The 19052-nt window shown below is 38.7% G+C and overlaps 1 protein-coding gene across 3 annotated transcripts in view; it reads right to left on the bottom strand.

The window, feature by feature from the left end:
- Window positions 1–19052, bottom strand: part of ANO3 (anoctamin 3) — a 403783-nt gene that overhangs the window by 74538 nt on the left and 310193 nt on the right. For all 3 annotated transcript variants that reach the window (XM_030560189.1, XM_030560192.1, XM_030560190.1), the window contains 3 exons: window positions 17359–17403; window positions 7657–7788; window positions 1784–1890 (listed from right to left, as the gene is read on the bottom strand). In XM_030560189.1, the coding sequence (XP_030416049.1) occupies window positions 1784–1890; window positions 7657–7788; window positions 17359–17403 (284 nt within the window). The remainder of the gene's footprint in view (window positions 1–1783; window positions 1891–7656; window positions 7789–17358; window positions 17404–19052) is intronic.

Raw genomic sequence — 19052 nt, 5'->3', positions numbered from 1 at the left:
TTCCTGCTGCTGGCATAGCAGGTAAAAAAGTATGTGGTCAGGATGCATTGTGTTACACCCATTCCAAGCAGCATTTTCAACCTCCTCTAGCTGTTGGAGCCTAGTGCATGTTAGCTCAGAGACTTCACTAACAGCTAAGCAAGGACTGAACAGCAGCAGGATCAAGTAATGCAAAGGACACCTTTAAACCACATTTGCCCACCCTTCCCAGCAATTTTGCAGTTTGGCTGTAGATTTGAGGTTCTGGCCCACTACACTAATGCAATGCTAAGATTACACGTACACAAAATATTAGAAAACACAGAAGCTAAGAGTCTCAAAGTGACCTGAATTCATCCCTATTTCATCTTGAATATATGGCACCTTCCATTACCAGTTAGGCTATTAAATGTACATACAGTTCGTACAAGGTGGATGAGTTCATGTTGTTATAACTTTAGCACTCTAATATTTGAGGTTTAAATATCATATTCTTGCATTTATATTAATAGGTTTTCCTTTTCATCAGTGGCTGTTTGCAGGAAATTGAACAAATACTTTAGGAAAATCTACAATATTTGGTATAAATTACGCTTGTTTTCCCACAAGAAGAGTGAATTATAACCAGGATCATTGCTGTGAACACTAGTACCCTCTGAAATATGAAGCATAAACATAAATATTAAATTCTTAAAATGCAAAGTAACATATCATAGTGTACTTATATCTTTTGACAGGAACTGTTCTAACAGCTAATCAGAAGTGAAGCCAGGGCCGGTGCAAGGAAGTTTCGCGCCCTAGGAGAAACTTCCACCTTGCACCCCCGACCCAACTAACCCCACCCCCCCACAGCAGCTAACTGAACCCCCCACCCAGGGCCCCCCCACCATGACAGGTAACCCCTCTCCACTCCATCCCCCCATGGCAACTAACCCCACCCGGAGAGGCTTCCCCCCTCCCCGCCACTGCAACTAACCCTGCCTGGGGAGACTTCCCCCCTCTCCCCTGCCACTGCAGCTAACCCTGCCTGGGGAGACTTCCCCCCTCTCCCCCGCCACAGCAGCTAACCCTGCCTGGGTTTTCCCCCATCCAGCTCACCTCAGCTCCGCTTCCTCCACTGAGCATGCTGGCACCGCTCTAATTCTCCTCTCCGCCCAGGTGTGCGACGCCGATTGGAGGAGACTTAGAGCGGAGGCTGTGTGCTCAGTGGAGTAGGCAGAGTGGAGGTGAGCTGGGGCGCAGAGCTGTTCCCCTGTGTGCCTCCCCCTCCCCCGTTACTGCGGGCAGCCCTCCCTGAGCGCCCCCTCACCCAACTCACCTCCACTCCACCTCCTCGCCTGAGGGGACTTTTAGGCTCCCCCAATCACTAGGCGCCCTAGGCAGCTGCCTAGTTTGCCTAAATGGTTGCACCGGCCCTGAGTAAAGCTGAACCATAAGAAGCTTTCATACGAGGAATACTACTGTATTAATAGCTAACACTACTGGTTTGAATTTAACCCATAAAACAACACTGCACGTCTACAAACAAATGCTTTCACTGGCTAAACAAGAATGTCTATTTATCCATCAAATTTATAAAATATTTTATGAACCCATTAATCAGAAAATATTGTTGATTTTCACTGAATAACTTAACAGTTAGCAGCTTGCAATGATCAATCAGCTCTATTGCTGACTGAATGTCATTCTATGAATACTGGAAATAGTTATTTAGTTTATTTAATGACCACTTTAGTTTACAGAAAGATATTATTACTCGTCATAAGATCCAATTTATATTTTTTCTAAGTATCAGAATTCTTACCCATTTTTGATTTGCCATCTTCATACTTCGTTCTCTGTAGCATGTGGTGCACTATTCTACTTCTTGTGGAGTTGCTGAAGAAGCTATCTTTGTTGTTTATTGTAAAGCTGTTTAAATATAAAAAGGCATCAATCATTTTAAGTAATCCACAGCTTTCGAAGCACAACTATCCAACAGTTTCTTTTTACCATACTGTACATATATAAAGGAGGAGAAGCCTTGTACCCCTAAGGCTGAGAGGTCTGCTGTCATCACTGCGAATAGGAAACGTAGGGCAGTGGCGGTCAGAGACGCTTTGCTGAGGGGGACGGAGGCGCCCATCTGTTGGCCTGACATTTCATCTTGGGAGGTATGCTGCCTGCTGGGGGCCCGTATCCGAGATGTTACAAAGGCATTGTCGAGGATTATCCAGCCCTCTGACTACTACCCCATGCTACTCATCCATGTGGGCACAAATGATACTGTGAGATGTGACACTGAGCATATCAAGAGTGACTACAGGGCTCTGAGAGTACGGGTGAAAGAGTTTGGAGCGCAGGTGGTATTCTCTTTGATTCTTCCTGTTAAAGGTAGGGGCCCGGGCAGAGACAGATGCATCAAGGAGGTGAATGCCTGGCTGCAAAGATGGTGTCGCCAGGAGGGCTTTGGCTTCCTCGACCACAGGATGCTATTCGAGGAAGGACTGCTAGGCAGAGATGGCATTCACCTTTCGAGGAGGGGAAAGACCCTATTTGCACACAGACTGGCTAATCTAGTGAGGAGGGCTTTAAACTAGGTTCGACAGGGACAGGTGAGCAAAGCCCACAGGTAAGTGGGTAACATGGAGACCTGGGAGATGGGTAGGAAACAAGAGACAGCATGAGCTATAATGGCAGAGAGAAAGGAGGGTCAGGGTAAAACTGGGAGGCAAGATCAAACCAGTATCTTAGATGCCTATATACAAATGCAAGAAGTATGTGTAATAAGCAGGAAGAACTGGAAGTGCTAATAAATAAATACAACTATGACACTGTTGGCATCACTGAAACTTGGTGGGATAATACATGATTGGAATGTTGGTGTGGATGGGTACAGCTTGCTCAGGAAGGATAGGCAGGGAGAAAGAGAGAGGAGGTGTTGCCTTATATATTAAAAATGTACACACTTGGACTGAGGTGGAGATGGACATAGGAGACGGAAGTGTTGAGAGTCTCTGGGTTAGGCTAAAAGGGGTAAAAAACAAGGGTGCTGTCATGCTAGGAGTCTACTACAGGCCACCTAACTAGGTGGAAGAGGTGGATGAAGCTTTTTTTAAACAACTAACAAAATCATCCAAAGCCCAAGATTTGGTGGTGATGGGGGACTTCAACTATCCAGATATATGTTGGGAAAATAACACCGCGGGGCACAGACTATCCCATAAGTTCTTGGACTGCATTGCAGACAACTTTTTATTTCAGAAGGCTGAAAAAGCTATTGGGGGGGAGCTGTTCTAGACGTGATTTTAACAAATAGGGAGGAACTTGCTGAGAATTTGAAAGTAGAAGGCAGCTTGGGTGAAAGTGATCATGAAATCAGAGTGTTTGCAATTCTAAGGAAGGGTAGAAGGGAATACAGCAAAATAGAGACAATGGATTTCAGGAAGGTGGATTTTGGTAAGCTCAGAGAGCTGATAGGTAAGGTCCCATGGAAATCAAGACTGAGGGGAAAAACAACTGAGGAGAGTTGGCAGTTTTTCAAAGGGACACTATTAAGGGCCCAAAAACAAGCTATTCTACTGGGTAGGAAAGATAGAAAATGTGGCAAAAGATCACCTTGGCTTAACCACGAGATCTTGCATGATCTAAAAAATAAAAAGGAGTTAGATAAAAATGGAAACTAGGTCAGATTACAAATGATGAATATAGGCAAACAACACAGGAATGCAGGGGCAAGATTAGAAAGGGAAAAGTCACAAAATGAGCTCAAAGTAGCTATGGAAAAAAAGGGAAACAAGAAGACTTTTTATCAATACATTAGAAGCAAGAGGAAGACCGGAGGACAGAATAGGCCCACTGCTTAGTGAGGAGGGAGAAACAGTAACAGGAAACTTGGAAATGGCAGAGATGCTTAATGACTTCTTTGTTTCAGTCTTCACCGAGAAGTCTGAAGGAATGCCTAATACAGTGAATGCTTATGGGAAGTGGGTAGGTTTAGAAGATAAAACAAAAAAATAAAACAAGTTAAAAATCACTTAGAAAAGTTAGATGCCCGCAAGTCACCAGGGTGTGATGAAATGAATCCTAGAATACTCAAGGAGCTAACTGAGGCGGTATCTGAGTCTCTAGCTATTAACTTTGGAAAATCATGGAAAACAGGAGAGATTCCAGAAGACTGGAAAAGGGCAAATATAGTACCCATCTATAAAAAGGGAAATAAAAACAACCCAGGAAACTACAGACCAATTAGTTTAACTTCTGTGCCAGGGAAGATAATAGAGCAAGTAATTAGGGATATCATCTGTAAACACTTGGAGGGTGGTAAGATGATAGGGAATAGCCAGCATGGATTTGTAAAGAACAAATCGTGTCAAACCAATCTGATAGTTTTCTTTGATAGGATAACGAGTCTTGTGGATAAGGGAGAAGCGGTGGATGTGGTATACCTAGACTTTAGTAAGGCTTTTGATATGGTCTCGCATGATATTCTTATTGACAAACTAGGCAAATACAATTTAGATGGGGCTACTATTAGGTGGTGCTTAACTGTCTGGATAACCATACTCAGAGAGTAGTTATTAATGGTTCCCAATCCTGCTGGAAAGGTATAACAAGTGGGGTTCCGCAGGGGTCTGTTTTGGGACCGGCTCTGTTCAATATCTTCATCAACGACTTAGATGTTGGCATAGAAAGTACGCTTATTAAGTTTGCGGACGATACCAAACTGGGAGGGATTGCAACTGCTTTGGAGGACAGGGTCAAAATTCAAAATGATCTGGACAAATTGGAGAAATGGTCTGAGGTAAACCAGATGAAGTTCAATAAAGACAAATGTAAAGTGCTCCACTTAGGAAAGAACAATCAGTTTCATACATACAGAATGGGAAGAGACTGTCTAGGAAGGAGTATGGTAGAAAGAGATCTAGGGGTTATAGTGGACCACAAGCTAAATATTAGTCAACAGTGTAATGCTGTTGCAAAAAAAGCAAACGTGATTCTGGGATGCATTAACAGGTTTGTTGTGAGCAAGACGTGAGAAGTCATTCTTCCACTTTAGTCTGCGCTGGTTAGGCCTCAACTGGAGTATTGTGTCCAGTTTTGGGCACCGCATTTCAAGAAAGATTTGGAGAAACTGGAGAGAGTCCAGAGAAGAGCAACAAGAATGGTTAAAGATCTTGAGAACATGACCTACGAAGGAAGGCTGAAAGAATTGGATTTGTTTAGTTTGGAAAAGAGAAGACTGAGAGGGGACATGATAGCAGTTTTCAGGTATCTAAAAGGATGTCATCAGGAGGAGGGAGAAACCTTGTTCACCTTAGCCTCTAATGATAGAGCAAAAAGCAATGGGCTTAAACTGCAGCAAGGAAGATTTAGATTGGACATGAGGAAAAAGTTCCTAACTATCAGGGTAGTTAAACACTGGAGTAAATTGCCTAGGGAGGTTGTGAAATCTCCATCTCTGAAGGTATTTAAGAGTAGGTTAGATAAATGTCTATCAGGGATGTTCTAGACAGTATTTGGTCCTGCCATGAGGGCAGGGGACTGGATTCGATGACCTCTCGAGGTCCCTTCCAGTCCTAGAGCATATGAATCTATGAATAATAATTCAGTTATTACATAAGATGCAGTGATTTACATCTTCAAAGAGTTCTTTCAACACCTTGGAGAAACAGCACATATCATCCCCATTCTAATGGGAGAATGGTCACAGACGTTAAGACCAAAATTCTCATTAAGTGGTCAGTTATTTGAGATGCCTCAGTTTTTGGGTGTCTAACTAGAACAGGGGTCTCAAACATGTGGCCTCCAGAGTTACTTCCTGTGGCCTTCAATAGACACCAACTCCACCGGCAGCCAAGCTCCCCTCAGTCCCTGCCGCCGCCGTCCCCCCCTCCCCGCCAAGCACGCCTCATTCCTTCTCCTCTGCATACCTCCCAGCACTTCCTGCCACCAAACAGCAATTTGGCAGCGCTTAGGACTTTCCAGGAGGAAGGGGAGAGGAGAAGGAATGTGGCACGCTCAGAGGAGGAGTCGGAGAAGAGGCAGGGCTAGGGCAGGGATTTGGGGAAGGGGTTGGAATAGGGGCAGGGAGGAGTGGAGTTGGGTCCAGGCCTTTGGTGAAAGGGTTAGAATAGGGGCGGGGAAGGGGTGAGACAGGGGCTTGGCCTCATGGAAGGGGTGGAGTGGGGGCAGGGCCAGGGGGGGCGCTTTTGTATCTTTGTATGAAAAGGTTCAGTGACGCAGACCTTGGGGCAATGTACTAGTCCTCATGTAGCCCTCATGGTGATTGGAGTTTGAGATTCCTTAACAAGAAACACCTCAGGCCTGATTTTCAGAAGTACTGAGTTTTCTCAAATCCAGCTGAAATCAATGGGAATTACAGATGTTCAGCACAATCCAGGGTCATAAAATTGCTGGAAAGGCAGCTTACCCAAGGGATGTTAGTAGGGATGGACTTTGACCTTCTGAGGTCCCTTCCACCCCACATTGACTCTGTGATAAGTGCAACTCTAATGCAACTCACCATCTGGGCTGACATGTTTCAAGTTGAGCACTAATAATAGATGATAGTTTTTAACATAAGAATGGCCATACTGGGTCAGACCAAAGGTCCATCTAGCCCAGTATCCCTACTTTCAACAGTGTCTAATGCCAGGTGCCCCAGAGGCAATGAACAGAACAGGTTATCATCAAGTGATCCATCCCTTTTTGCCTATTCCCAGCTTCTGGCAAACAGAAGCTAGGGACACCATCCCTGCCCATCCTGGCTAATAGCCATTGATGGACCTATCCTCCATGAACTTATCAAGTTCTTTTTTTAACCCTGTTATAGTCTTGGCCTTGCCAACATTCTCTGGCAAGGAGTTCCACAGGTTGACTGTGTGTTGTGAGAAAAAATACTTATTTTCTTGGTCTAGGTGATTGGTCTAATGCCACACAGTGAATCACTGGCTGGGATTAGAATTTAGCTGGTCTGGGTATCATGTGCTGTCCACTAGAATTCACATGAATTTATGGCTCCATTCAAGAGAAGTCAAGCTTTCATTCTACTTTATTAAAATCTTAAGATTAGAAAAAACCAGAAGAGGCAAAATAGACTTTAAAATGATTTTAAAGTCTATCACTGCATTATGCATTACAATAAAGAACATTATTCTATAGTACAGCAAAAGCAGAGATGATATGTTAGCCTCAACAGATATGTTTACAGTTTTTAGGTTGTGTATAGAAGAGTAAGGGTTTTCTATACATATCTGAGGCAGGAGCATTTGTTGCATTACACAGCTGGCTAAAATCCAAAGTCAGTGTTTTCAGCGTGTTCCCAGGGTTTTCCTTCTGTTTTAGCTGAGGGAATACTCTCAGATTTAGCCCAGCTGTTTCCTGAATATGCAAAAACAACCCGGGAGTATTTGTGTTTAATAATGTAAGAGGAGACAGAATAGCATGCTCCCTATTGGAGCCAAATTTTGCCCCTACACTATACTGCTGAACAGCCATCAATGGAAGCCACTGGTGAGTATCAGAGGACAGAATATGGCACTAAGAGAAAACCAACAGGAAACAGCAAGCTTGACACCACGTGTTTGTCAGTGACCATCTGTTAATGATTGCCTTTCTGTCACCTGGAGAGAAGAAATGAGAAAATAAAATGTGAACATGGATCTCTGCTGTTGCATTCCCAATACCAACACTTACTGGTGGATCCGCGCTCGACTAAAGGGTGCTGTGTAACAGTCTGTCTCTTCCAGGTCAGGGAGGGCCTCTTTGTCAAGCTTCATTGGATTTCTGGGCAACCAACTTTTCAGCTCTCTGATATTCCTCTGCAAACTGGAACAATGACAAGTTAGACATATGCTCCCAGTTGCACATCACTTTTGTTGCCATCATAGCTATATATGCTGGATGAGAATGAACTATAAGCTTGAAATGAAAGCAAGAGAGGGATTATTTTTTTCTAAATTACTAAACCAAAATAAAAAAAGTTAATGCTTACGTTATTTCTGACCCAATCTTTCAGATCTCACTTAGACACCATTCCCACTGCCATCAATGGGAGTTTTGTCGAGCAAGCATGGCGGGATTTGTCCATGTTAAAGTAGCACACTCAGGAGGAAAGTAATAGCATACTGCATTAGAGAATGAATCTCTGCACTGCAATTCCTTCCCAAGGTAGTTTGTTTGGAGCAATTACAATGTCCACCCTTATTTAAGGATATGCTTAAAGGCCCAATCTAGTGCTTAAACTAAGATATAAACACAAACCCTTTAGATACCTCATACGCAAAATTTCCCTCTTCTAAAATGAGAATTAAAAATATAGTCCTTAATTGTATATTTATGAACTTGGTCACTGGCACATGAAATTAAATCTCCATATGATTTGTAGAGCTCTGTCAAAATCTGCATATTGTTATATCCCTTCAGAGTATAAGCACAAATCAAGTAAAACAAGAATACTTTAGAGCAAGATGAAAAATGTTCACATAGTTAGCATTTAGACAAAAACTGACGATAATTTTCTGCAATTTTCTAAAGATTCAGGTTTCACAGGTTATTATAGGATTTAGTTCTATGTCTGTGCTTAGTCTTTATATAGGCAAGACTCCTTGACTCCCCCCGTTAGAGATGTGCTTACATAAGGATGTCAGAACTAAGTTTAGAAATTAGAGATGGAAGAGATCTATTAGGTAATCTAGTTAATTCAAACAATGACAATTCTTCCCTTTAGATTTGCCTGATCCTGTATTCCTTGCACCTCCAAACTCTCCTCCCATTGAAGTGAATGGGAATTGTGTGTGTTCAAGGAACACTGGATTGGGTTTCATGTTATGATATATTATCTTTGGAGGCATGGCTGAGTGTCAAGACACCCTAACTACAGCTATATTTTTCAACTGGGTTAATGCCTGGTTTCCACAAGTTACATCTGCATTTTGTACCCACAAAATGAATCCAGAGCACAAATCTGGGTACTTACTCGTATAACTAACTACTAATTGGATATGGTGGTCAGAGATACAACTACCTGGAATGAGCCCACTTTTTTGTTATGAGAGCAAAAATGTAGGCATGAATTTTGCACCTGCAATTTAAATGCAGAAAGGGAGACTGTCCTTCAGAAAAATTACCTCTCACAATCAGCAAAGAAACACAGTACAAAAGAAACGCCAATAACTAGTGCTACTAAAAATAAACAAACAAATAAATGTGCACATTTATTATTTAGAATAGTAAAATGTAGAGCCAGACTCTCATATAATCCTAATGAGGCCATTTGCATCTAGCAGTTAAAGTTATGGGGAAATATTTTACATCTACCATGAAAATATCCCATGAATTAAGCTGAAAGAAAAGCGGAATATAAGTGTGATTGCTGAAAAAGCTTATTTTCAATTGGCAGCAGGCTGCACAGTAAGAGCACTCAGGCTTTTCCATTTTTTATTTTTAGGGAGAACCTAACATGAAAAAAAGCTTCAGGGTGACACTGAGAAGCATAAAGTTCGCCAGTCCAATTACATATTTGCTTATTTATTTTTTCCAAAAAACCTGTCTGGTTTTAAATTGCAAAAAAACAAAAAACAACCACCTCTATACCCACTGCTGCTGTGTAAAGACCCAATCTTGTAAATGTACACTTGAGTCTAATAGAGCTGAGTCACAGGAATAAAGTTGCTCAGATATGTAAGCATTTGCGGGATGAGGTCATACGATTTTATTTTTCAGAGTAGTCTGTCTCCTACTAGGGTTTTATGTACTGCAAACACATTTTTGCTGCCAGTTAGTGCAAAGCATAATTAAATTTAGTATTTATGGATTGGGTTTGGGAATAGTAGGCCTGACTTTCCTCTCACATGGTGTAATGACATGAGCATCAATTTAGTTACTGCTAAATTACACTAGTGTGAGAAGAGAATGAGCCCCACTGCATCTAGAGCCCAATCCAACTTTCACAGAAGTCAGTATTAGTCTTTCCGTTTTTTTCAACAGGAGTTGCATCAGGCCTTACAGTACTTTAATGTACACCATGACACCAGATTCTTGAAATTTCTACATTCCCATGGAGTTTGTTAGTCTATTGTATTTGAGGAACATGATTCCATCAGTTACTAAACTTTGTGGACCAAGAAATATAATTGAGTTCATAGAGGACAAACACAGAAAAAACAGTTCTTAGACAGGACTGCCACTTCGCTCTTTCAACCAAACATATGTAATTAAGTACTAACCAGAATAACCATAAATTGTTTCACCATGGGATGGGACTGACTGCTTGTAGAATGAAGTACTATTCAGCTCAAGTAAGGGTTGGTTTTTTTTCATTTTTCTGTCTTATGGACAGATTTATTCTTTTTAAAGCTAAGAATCAAACTTTTATTTTTATCAAAATCTGTTCAAACAGTTTGTGATAATAAATCATATTTTTGCATTGGTTTCTGATTTTTAATTCTTAATTTAGGTCCTTTCCCAGAGTTTTCATCAATTTCTTACTTGGTTTCAGACAAATAAGTTTGTTATGGATTCTCAAACTTCAGTAAAGCCACGAAGGTGGTGAAAGACTAGTCCGACTAATCTGTCAATGTACATTTAAACCCAAATCACAGGACTGGATTCTCACACTGTTGCACAAATGGAGCAGTACCTTAGTTCCTGAGTAATCCAATTGAATTCAATGGGACTACTCACTAAATTGTGACTCATCATGAGTAAAGGTGGCAGAATTTAGCTCATAATGAATAACTCTTGTAACTCAGAATTTTGTGGTGGAAGGAGAGATCACACAGGTTACAGTGGAGGAAAATTCCATGGGACAAATTCTGAGTACAGCTACATTCCAACTCAAAATGTCCAGTGTTGCAACACTAACAGTTGTCAAAGTAATTGCCTTATAGTGACTATAAAATGTTACTCTGCAATACCATTGAATTTTATTATCTGACATAACAAGAAAAGTTAAATCCTTCATTTATTAATAGATTTCACTTATTCATGACAATTATCCCTTCCCTAAGTTAGTAGGATTCCTATAGGAAATCTTCAACTTAATTGCACTTTTATGGTCTTTTGTAGAATTGTGTGTTCATAAACCCTTCAGACTAAATCTCAGGAGTTATCCTAACTTTTCCATTTATCCTCATATTCCTTTAAAAAACCCAATGAATAATTCTGGTTTGGGGAAAAACCCTTAACTATATATGTTGTTGTAACTGTTGATATTATTTAGGTATCAATACCGTGCCAAAATCTCTCAGTTCTTGCTCTTCCATGACTGAAAGATTTGGTTTAGAATTATCAGCCCTTTTAGTTCTCTTTACATTATTACAACTATCGTACTCAATAGTGGCATGAAATTCCAGCATTAGGCAATTGTCACTGGCCACATTAAAGGTTCCTGACATCAGCATCATCCTAATATCTTCTATGTTCATAGATTTCACACAGGTAGTTTTCCTGTTCACAGTAAGTTTCTTCAATATATTGATATATCAAATTACATAAAGTCTCCAAGCAAAACTGTCAAACTTTGGTGCCTAACATTAGGCACTTAAATAAGCAGCTTGATCATCAGAGGAGCTAAACTCTCATTGCTCTCCTTGACATTAATAGACTAATTAACCTTGTAGTCACTAGGAGATAAAATCTAATATACTTCTATATCCGTTACACCTAAGTAACATGCCTAACTTTAGGCATCCAGATTTAATAAACATCAATCACTGTATATTAAAAAAACAAAAATGACTTTTTTCTGAAAAACTTGATTGTGACTGGATAGTCCACATCTGTATGGTGTGAATCCAGTCTCAGCTGGTAATATCTTTATAACCTAATAGCTGTGCAACTGAGTGAGGGCCAATGTCCATATCAGTAAAAACATATTAGCATCACAGTTAGCATACTTGTCAGTGGAAGGTTAAAGGATGCATTTCCAGACAACTATTTTACATCTAGAGGAAGTTCTCTTCATCAGGGCTAAGGCACATTAGTAGGCAAATTGTATTTCTGCTGAACCTGCCTTGTGAACAAAGACTATTCCAATTTCCAGGATTACACCTGCAAATACACCAGTCAGACATCTTACATTAGCATTAAATTCACTTACAAAATAGAAAGAAAAAGTTTCTTCTTAATGGTGAATCAGCTAAGTTGTCTGCATTCTCAGAGTATAACATTGTATGTACTGAGACATTCCACGCTACCTGCTACTAGCCAATTACCATATGTGAGGACAGGAGCTATCAGAGTCTATTCAACTCACACTGCCTTTTCTGCAATTTTACATTAATTCTTTTTTGTATAATTTGTGATTGCTAATGGTGTCTTATAAACTTGCTAGGCAACCAAGTGTCATTGTCTAACTTGAGTTTCGTAGATGTCTGTGTTGCATGAAGGCTTTTATGGGCGGACCTTAAAAAGTCTTGCTCATTTGAGTAGTGATTACTTTCCTAATTAGCTTCTTTTAAGTCAAGTCAGGCTAAGGGTTTGCAGTATCCAGCTGTTAGGATTAAAATTTATGAAAAGGGTAACAGCAGCAGTTATTTTGTTCAAAATTGGCTCTACCATGTGTTTATCAACATTAGACCTGCAAAGGATGATATAGAGATTCAAAGTAAATAGGTTCTGAAAGAAACCCAGGTCTCCATTTATTTATATGTTATTTATAGGGCTTGTGGAGAAACTCTCTAACAAAAAATAAACAGATAAATATATAATTTATTCTGTAGTAGATACTGAAGTAAATAAACCAAACAAATCACAAAGCTATACATGCCTATATCATAGCCAGGAAAAGCTATTATGATCAATAAATCGTTCAGTGCTCCAAAATTCAGATGTTGTTGAACATAAAAAAACCCTGCATGTTACCAAACTCATACACAATGGGACAAATCAAGGATACAACTTAAGTACATAAAGCACCAGAATACCCAGTTACTGCAACTCACATGTAAGCTAGGTCATTTTCAATTCTGCAGACTTCTGATGAAGGAAGACTGGAATGTATCCTCTCTAATACTTAGAAGTAAAAACTAAAGTTGAGCAAATAATTGATTTTTGTTCAGGGGTTATTCAGATTCATTTGATTTCAAAGATTAATTTGAAATTTTTCCCATTTGGTTTCATTTTCAGGTGTTTTAACCCTGCCCTTTTAGTCCATCTACTTAAATTTCAAAATGAAATATCATTTTGAAACAAAGTCAAATCATTTAATTTTCAAACTGTTGAAACATACATTTCCAATGATTTTCTTCAGCCAGAACAATTCACCAAATTGGCCTAGAATTCACAATTAGTTTATATAGACCCTAAAGTGATTTTTTTTTCAGAAATCGAACTATTAATCTGCAAAATTTTGCCCAGCTCTAGTAAAAATTTCAATTAAAGATGGCAACTATGTTATGAATTATAATAACTGCCTAGATTTTGTGGGCCTAAACCAGAATTAAAATATTATGTAAACATTTTGCTGTGTGTATAGTAGAATTTATTTTGGTTTTTTCCTCAATAGTAGTCTTAAAAGAAAAAAAATTAGTCTTTCTGAAAAATCAGACACAAAAACCAAACAAAAATATTGTAGGTCATCTTGTCTGAAGTCTAGGAGAATTCAAACAATATCTGATAAGTGCTTATATGTTGCAATGTATTTACTTGCAGACTTTTAAAGTATGAAGTATTTAGCCTTATAGAGTACGACCTTGCTGTTCCTGTAGCATGTGGAGATATGAGTGGCAGAACAAAGAACATCATGATCAGGTACGTATTCTTTTAATTGAGTGATTTAATAAATGAGCTGGTAACAACACAGATTTTGATCAGATAGACAATAGAGCTCTGATCCTGTAAGCATTCCATTGACTACAATGGAAGTCCGATTCATGGAGAACTTGCAGGATTGGACCCCGTAACAGCTCTTAATTTATTACATTCTTTATTTACAAAATATACATAGTAAGGATGGTTATCTATACACTATGAACTAGATCAGTGGTCTCCAAAGTGAGGTGCGCAAGAGGATTGTTTGGGGTGCACGGCAGGAGGAGTGCCACCAGAGCAGCGCCACTTTTTTCTCCCCCCACATCCCTCAACAGTTCAGCCGGGAGTCCAAGGAGCCTTTTTTTTTTTTTTTTTTTTGCTTCGACAGTTCAGCCAGGAGCAGAGGGTGCACGCTCAAAATTTTTTTAGTGATGGGGTGCGCAATCAAAAAAGTTTGGAGACCACTGGACTAGATCCTCAGCTAGTGTAAACAGGCATAGTTCTATTAAATGTAATGGAATTATGGCAGTTTATACCAGTTTAAGATCTGTCATAACCACAATCCAACTCCCACTGAAGTCAATGGAAAGACTCCAATTAACTTCTATGAAAACTGGATCAGGCCCTAAAGCCATATACTACAGAGAGATGTACAAAATATTGGGGTTCACTAACTGGCAAATGCATTTTTTAAAGCTAGAATTACTGACAGTTTTTGCAAGGAGAGATCCTTATTTCACCATAAAAAATAAACCACACTCCTGTTTCCATTGCTCTACTCCAAGAGCTGCCATTTTGCTGCAGGAAACATCAGTATTTCACCATGGATAAAGACTGTGAAGTAAAATTACCCATTTTGCATATCTTTAATATGCCAATTTTGAAGTAAATTTGGGATGACAAAAATGAAGTATGTGCATGCACAGAACTTTCCTAAACAACAGGTCCAATTCTGCAGTGATTATATATGAGTAAGTCCCACAGGACTGAATAGGTGTGGAATATGTACAGAATTAGTCCTAATACATTAATATCAACATGAATTTTTAAAGATATCTGACACCACTGGCATTAAAAATCAAATCCTGTCTGTGCAGATACATCTGAGATTAGAATTTGACCCCAGTATGCAAAACTGTCTAGTAAACTATAATCTTTCATTTAAAAATGAAGTAGCAGTGATGAGAAATATTAATTTTAATGTAGTTTTTTTATTCTAGTTCTTGTGCACTCTACCTGTTAATTTCAAAATTTTAATAGAACAGTCATTCCTATGACTACTTTTATGTTCATAGGTCACAGTTTGTCAATCTATAGATTTATTATGATAATATGGACAGTGATGCACACATACTGAAAAAAATATAACAATTTTTCAAAATTTGTGTTGTGTGAATTTTTAGGATTAGTTTTTTTATTTAGATTTGGACTTTTCAACAGTAAAAGTTCGCACGCAATTCTTTCAAAAAGGTTTGCTCTCTTAAAATGCTGGAATAAAACCCCCAGCAAAATATTTAACTTCCCTCCCCTGTTTTTTAAAAATTTCTCACAAAACAAACTTCATATAAAAATGAAACATGTAAGTGTGTTTGTCTCTGATGTTAAAGTTCTCATGGACTTCAAGTCAGAAGCGACCATCATGATCATCTAGTTTGACTTCCTGCACATCGCAGGCCACAGAACCTCACCCACCCACTCTTGTAATTTACCCATAACTGCTGGGTGGATTTACTAAAATCCTCAAATCTTGATTTAAAGACTTCAAATTACAGATAATGCATGATTTACTCTAGTTCAAACCAGCAAGTGACTGTCTTGCTCCACGCTGTGAAATAGGTAAAAAAAAAACAACCACCCCTGCCCTCCCTCCAAAACCCCAAGGTCTCTGCCAATTTGACCTGGATAAAAATTCCATCCTGAGTGCAAATATGGCAATATTGTTTGTTACTCCACTCTTAGAAACTGGGTTGATTTCAACTCCATATTATAGATACCTGTGTTACTAAAGGGAATCATAAATCCACCTAGGATCCAAGTTATTACACTCCGAAATCCCAGGAAGAATTCAGTATTGAACTAAGTTTGTTTTATGGCATAGCCCTGTTACATTTGCTTTAATATTACAAAAATGTAAGTGGTTTGCTTTGAATTGTACACTAAAATGAAGCAAGCACATGCATGACGGGGAAAGGAGAAAAGCAGTTGTAAATTTATGTTATAAATTATTTCTGTATAATATTACTATTGAAACTGGATTTATAAACCAAATTTTACAATTCAGTGATAGTTTGAATTTATTTTGGTTAACTGGTGGTCTGGCACAAACAACAACATGTTAACTGAACTCTGCACAGGAAACTGAACTCTGGCAGGATTTGCATTCTTGGAGGCTCTATAGTGTAATAATTAATTGCCAAGCAAATGTAGATATTTGGTTGATTAATACGGTTAGCAGAATTCCAGTAATTTTTTTATAATTTCAATGGATATTAATGTCTATTTTTAAGCATTTTTGAGAATTCTATCAATTTAAATTTTCACAGTTGTGTAAAGTTATAGGTTTTAAGCTTTTAAAATTTATCTATTTAAATTTTCACAGTTGCAGGAAATTATGGGGAATTAGAAAATTTTTCAATGATAATAGATGTTGAGATTCAAAAAGTTAGAGCTTTATTACTGTTACAATATAAATTGTCAACATTACATATCAAAACATACCAAATAAAAACCTTAAATCAAATTTCAATAATTTCTTAAGCTGCAGTTTACTTACTTTGTCTCTCTACAAATTTTGATTATACTCGATGGAAATATTTCTGTTGGTATGTGTGTGTATGGGTGAAATTGATGTTTATCAACATTTGCTGATGCAAAACTAATCCATCCAAGCTTACTTATAAGCATTAGGACACATTTTTGTTATGGAAATTAGTCTAGAAATCTCATAAGCTTGTTCCAATTGGCACTTAAATTTTGGAACAGAGCAATACGTCTTACCAGCTCTTGAGGATACCATTTCTACAAGTGAGTGCTTCTCTATGGAAAATTAACAACCAATAATGCTAGAATGGAGCGTATGTTGGAAATATAGTAGAACCTTGCTAACTCACGCAGTGAGTCAAAGACCCTTTACTGAATATTACTGTTAGCCATCAAATATATGAAACAAAAGCTCAAGGATACTGCATCACAAAGTGAACTTTAATTTAGGCCTTTACTCAAGGGCATAAAGTGAACCTTGTGTGTATTTGCGGGCTCAGGTTCCTAGTTCAACAACTGAAGTTTGGTTTTGATTAATACAAGGCATAATGTGCTAATAAAAAGTACATTTTGTAAAGCAACAATGAAATTTTAGTAACCACAGGCCTCACTGCAATGCTGTCTTTGATATTAAATCTCTGATAGACTAAATGAGGCCATTGTTTTGGAATGAGAAGTATTTCACTTGCAAAGTGAGAACTGGCAAAGAGGTACTGTACTGCATCATGTAACAGCTGACTATTTTAAGGTATTATTTGTGTTAATGCATTTTTGAGTTTCCATGAATCAAATGTAATGGTTTTAGTTGCTCTGGATAAATTTACAACTGCTAATCTTTAGCAGGTGACTATATGCAAGATTAGAAGCTATGCATCACCCACCAACCTGCCCATGGTTTTGCTCCTCCAGTCAGTGTAATAACACTTTTTCCTGAAAGAACAGCAGAAGTCATCTGAGAACAATCAAGTAAGACAGTTGAAAAGGACTCCCACATTATATAAGAACACATACCATGCACATTTATATGAAAAACATCTTTAAATTGAAATACAGTAATTCATTAAGGATATTCTGATCTGTGTATCTGTTCAAATTTGAAATGGTTCATATCATGACTCTTGAAAAATGAATCTAAATTTTGATACGACTGATCTATATAGGCTGGGCCATGTCCGACTACTGATTCATTCACTGAATTCTCAATAAAGATAATACAAGTTTTGTCCAAAAAACTATTAAGATATGGCCCTTAATTTTTTTTTTTAATTCTACAGGACTCATTTTCAAAAATAGCAGTTGCTTTAGTTCTGCATTAAAGGCTATATACACTGTCTTAAATCTGTACATGTGACTCATCGACATCCATTACCATTTTGCATGCAAATCAAGAGAAGTATATGGACCCAAGATTCATTAAGCAGTAACTGGAACAAATTGTTTTTATATTTCAGTTCTCTTCTCTCTTCTTTTCACTGGGTACAGTAACTTCTGAGGGAAAAAGTCATGTAATTTCCTATGAAATCTTCACAGAGAACAGTTATTCTTGAAACAATACACATACAGATTTGAGGCAAAATATTTGTTTCACTTCCCACTACTGCTCTACATGCCCCCTCCCTCTATACCAAGCAACCTTTACATAAGAACATAAGAATGGCCCTACTGGGCAGATCAAAGGTCCAGCTAGCCCAGTATCCTGTCTTCTGACAGTGGCCGGTGCCAGGTGTCCCAGAGGGAATGAACAGAACAGGTAATTATCAAGTGATCCATTCCCTGTCGCTCATTCACGGCTTCTGGCAAACAGAGGCTAGGGACACGATTTCTGCCCATCCTGGCTATTAGCCATTGTTGGACCTATCTAGTTCTTTTGTAATCCGTTATAGTCTTGGCCTTCACAACATCCTCTGGGAAGGAGCTCCACAGGTTGACTGGGCATTGTGTGAAGAAATACTTCCTTTTATTTGTTTTAAATCTGCTGCCTATTAATTTCATTTGGTGACCCCTAGTTCTTGTTATGAGAAGTAGTAAACACTTCCTTTTCTACTTTATCTACACCAGTCATGATTTTATAGACCTCAATCATATCTCCCCTTAGCCATCTCTTTTCCAAGCTGAAAAGTCCCAGTCTTATTAGTTTCTCCTCATATGGAAGCCGTTCCATACCCTTAATAATTTTTGTTGCCCTTTTCTGACCCTTTTCGAATTCCAATATTTCTTTTTTGAGATAGGTGACCACATCTGCACAGTATTCAAGATGTAGGCGTACCATGGATTTATATAGAGGCAACATGATATTTTCTGTCCTATTATTTATCCCTTTAACTATTCCCAACATTCTGTTCGCTTTTTTGACTGCCACTGCACACTGAGTGGATGTTTTCAGAGAACTATCCAGAATGACTCCAAGATCTTTCTTGAGTGCTAACAGCTAATTAAGACCCCATCATTTTATATGTATAGTTGGGATAATGTTTTCCCATGTGCATTACTTTGCATTTATCAACACTGGATTTCATCTGCCATTTTGTTACCTGGTCATCCAGTATTGCAAGATCCTTTTGTAGCTCTTTGCAGTTTGC

Source organism: Gopherus evgoodei, chromosome 4 (genome assembly GCF_007399415.2).
Source record: "Gopherus evgoodei ecotype Sinaloan lineage chromosome 4, rGopEvg1_v1.p, whole genome shotgun sequence".
Lineage (NCBI taxonomy): Eukaryota > Metazoa > Chordata > Testudines > Testudinidae > Gopherus > Gopherus evgoodei.
Note: the sequence above shows the minus strand (reverse complement) of the source record. Positions and strands in the feature narration are given on the sequence as shown.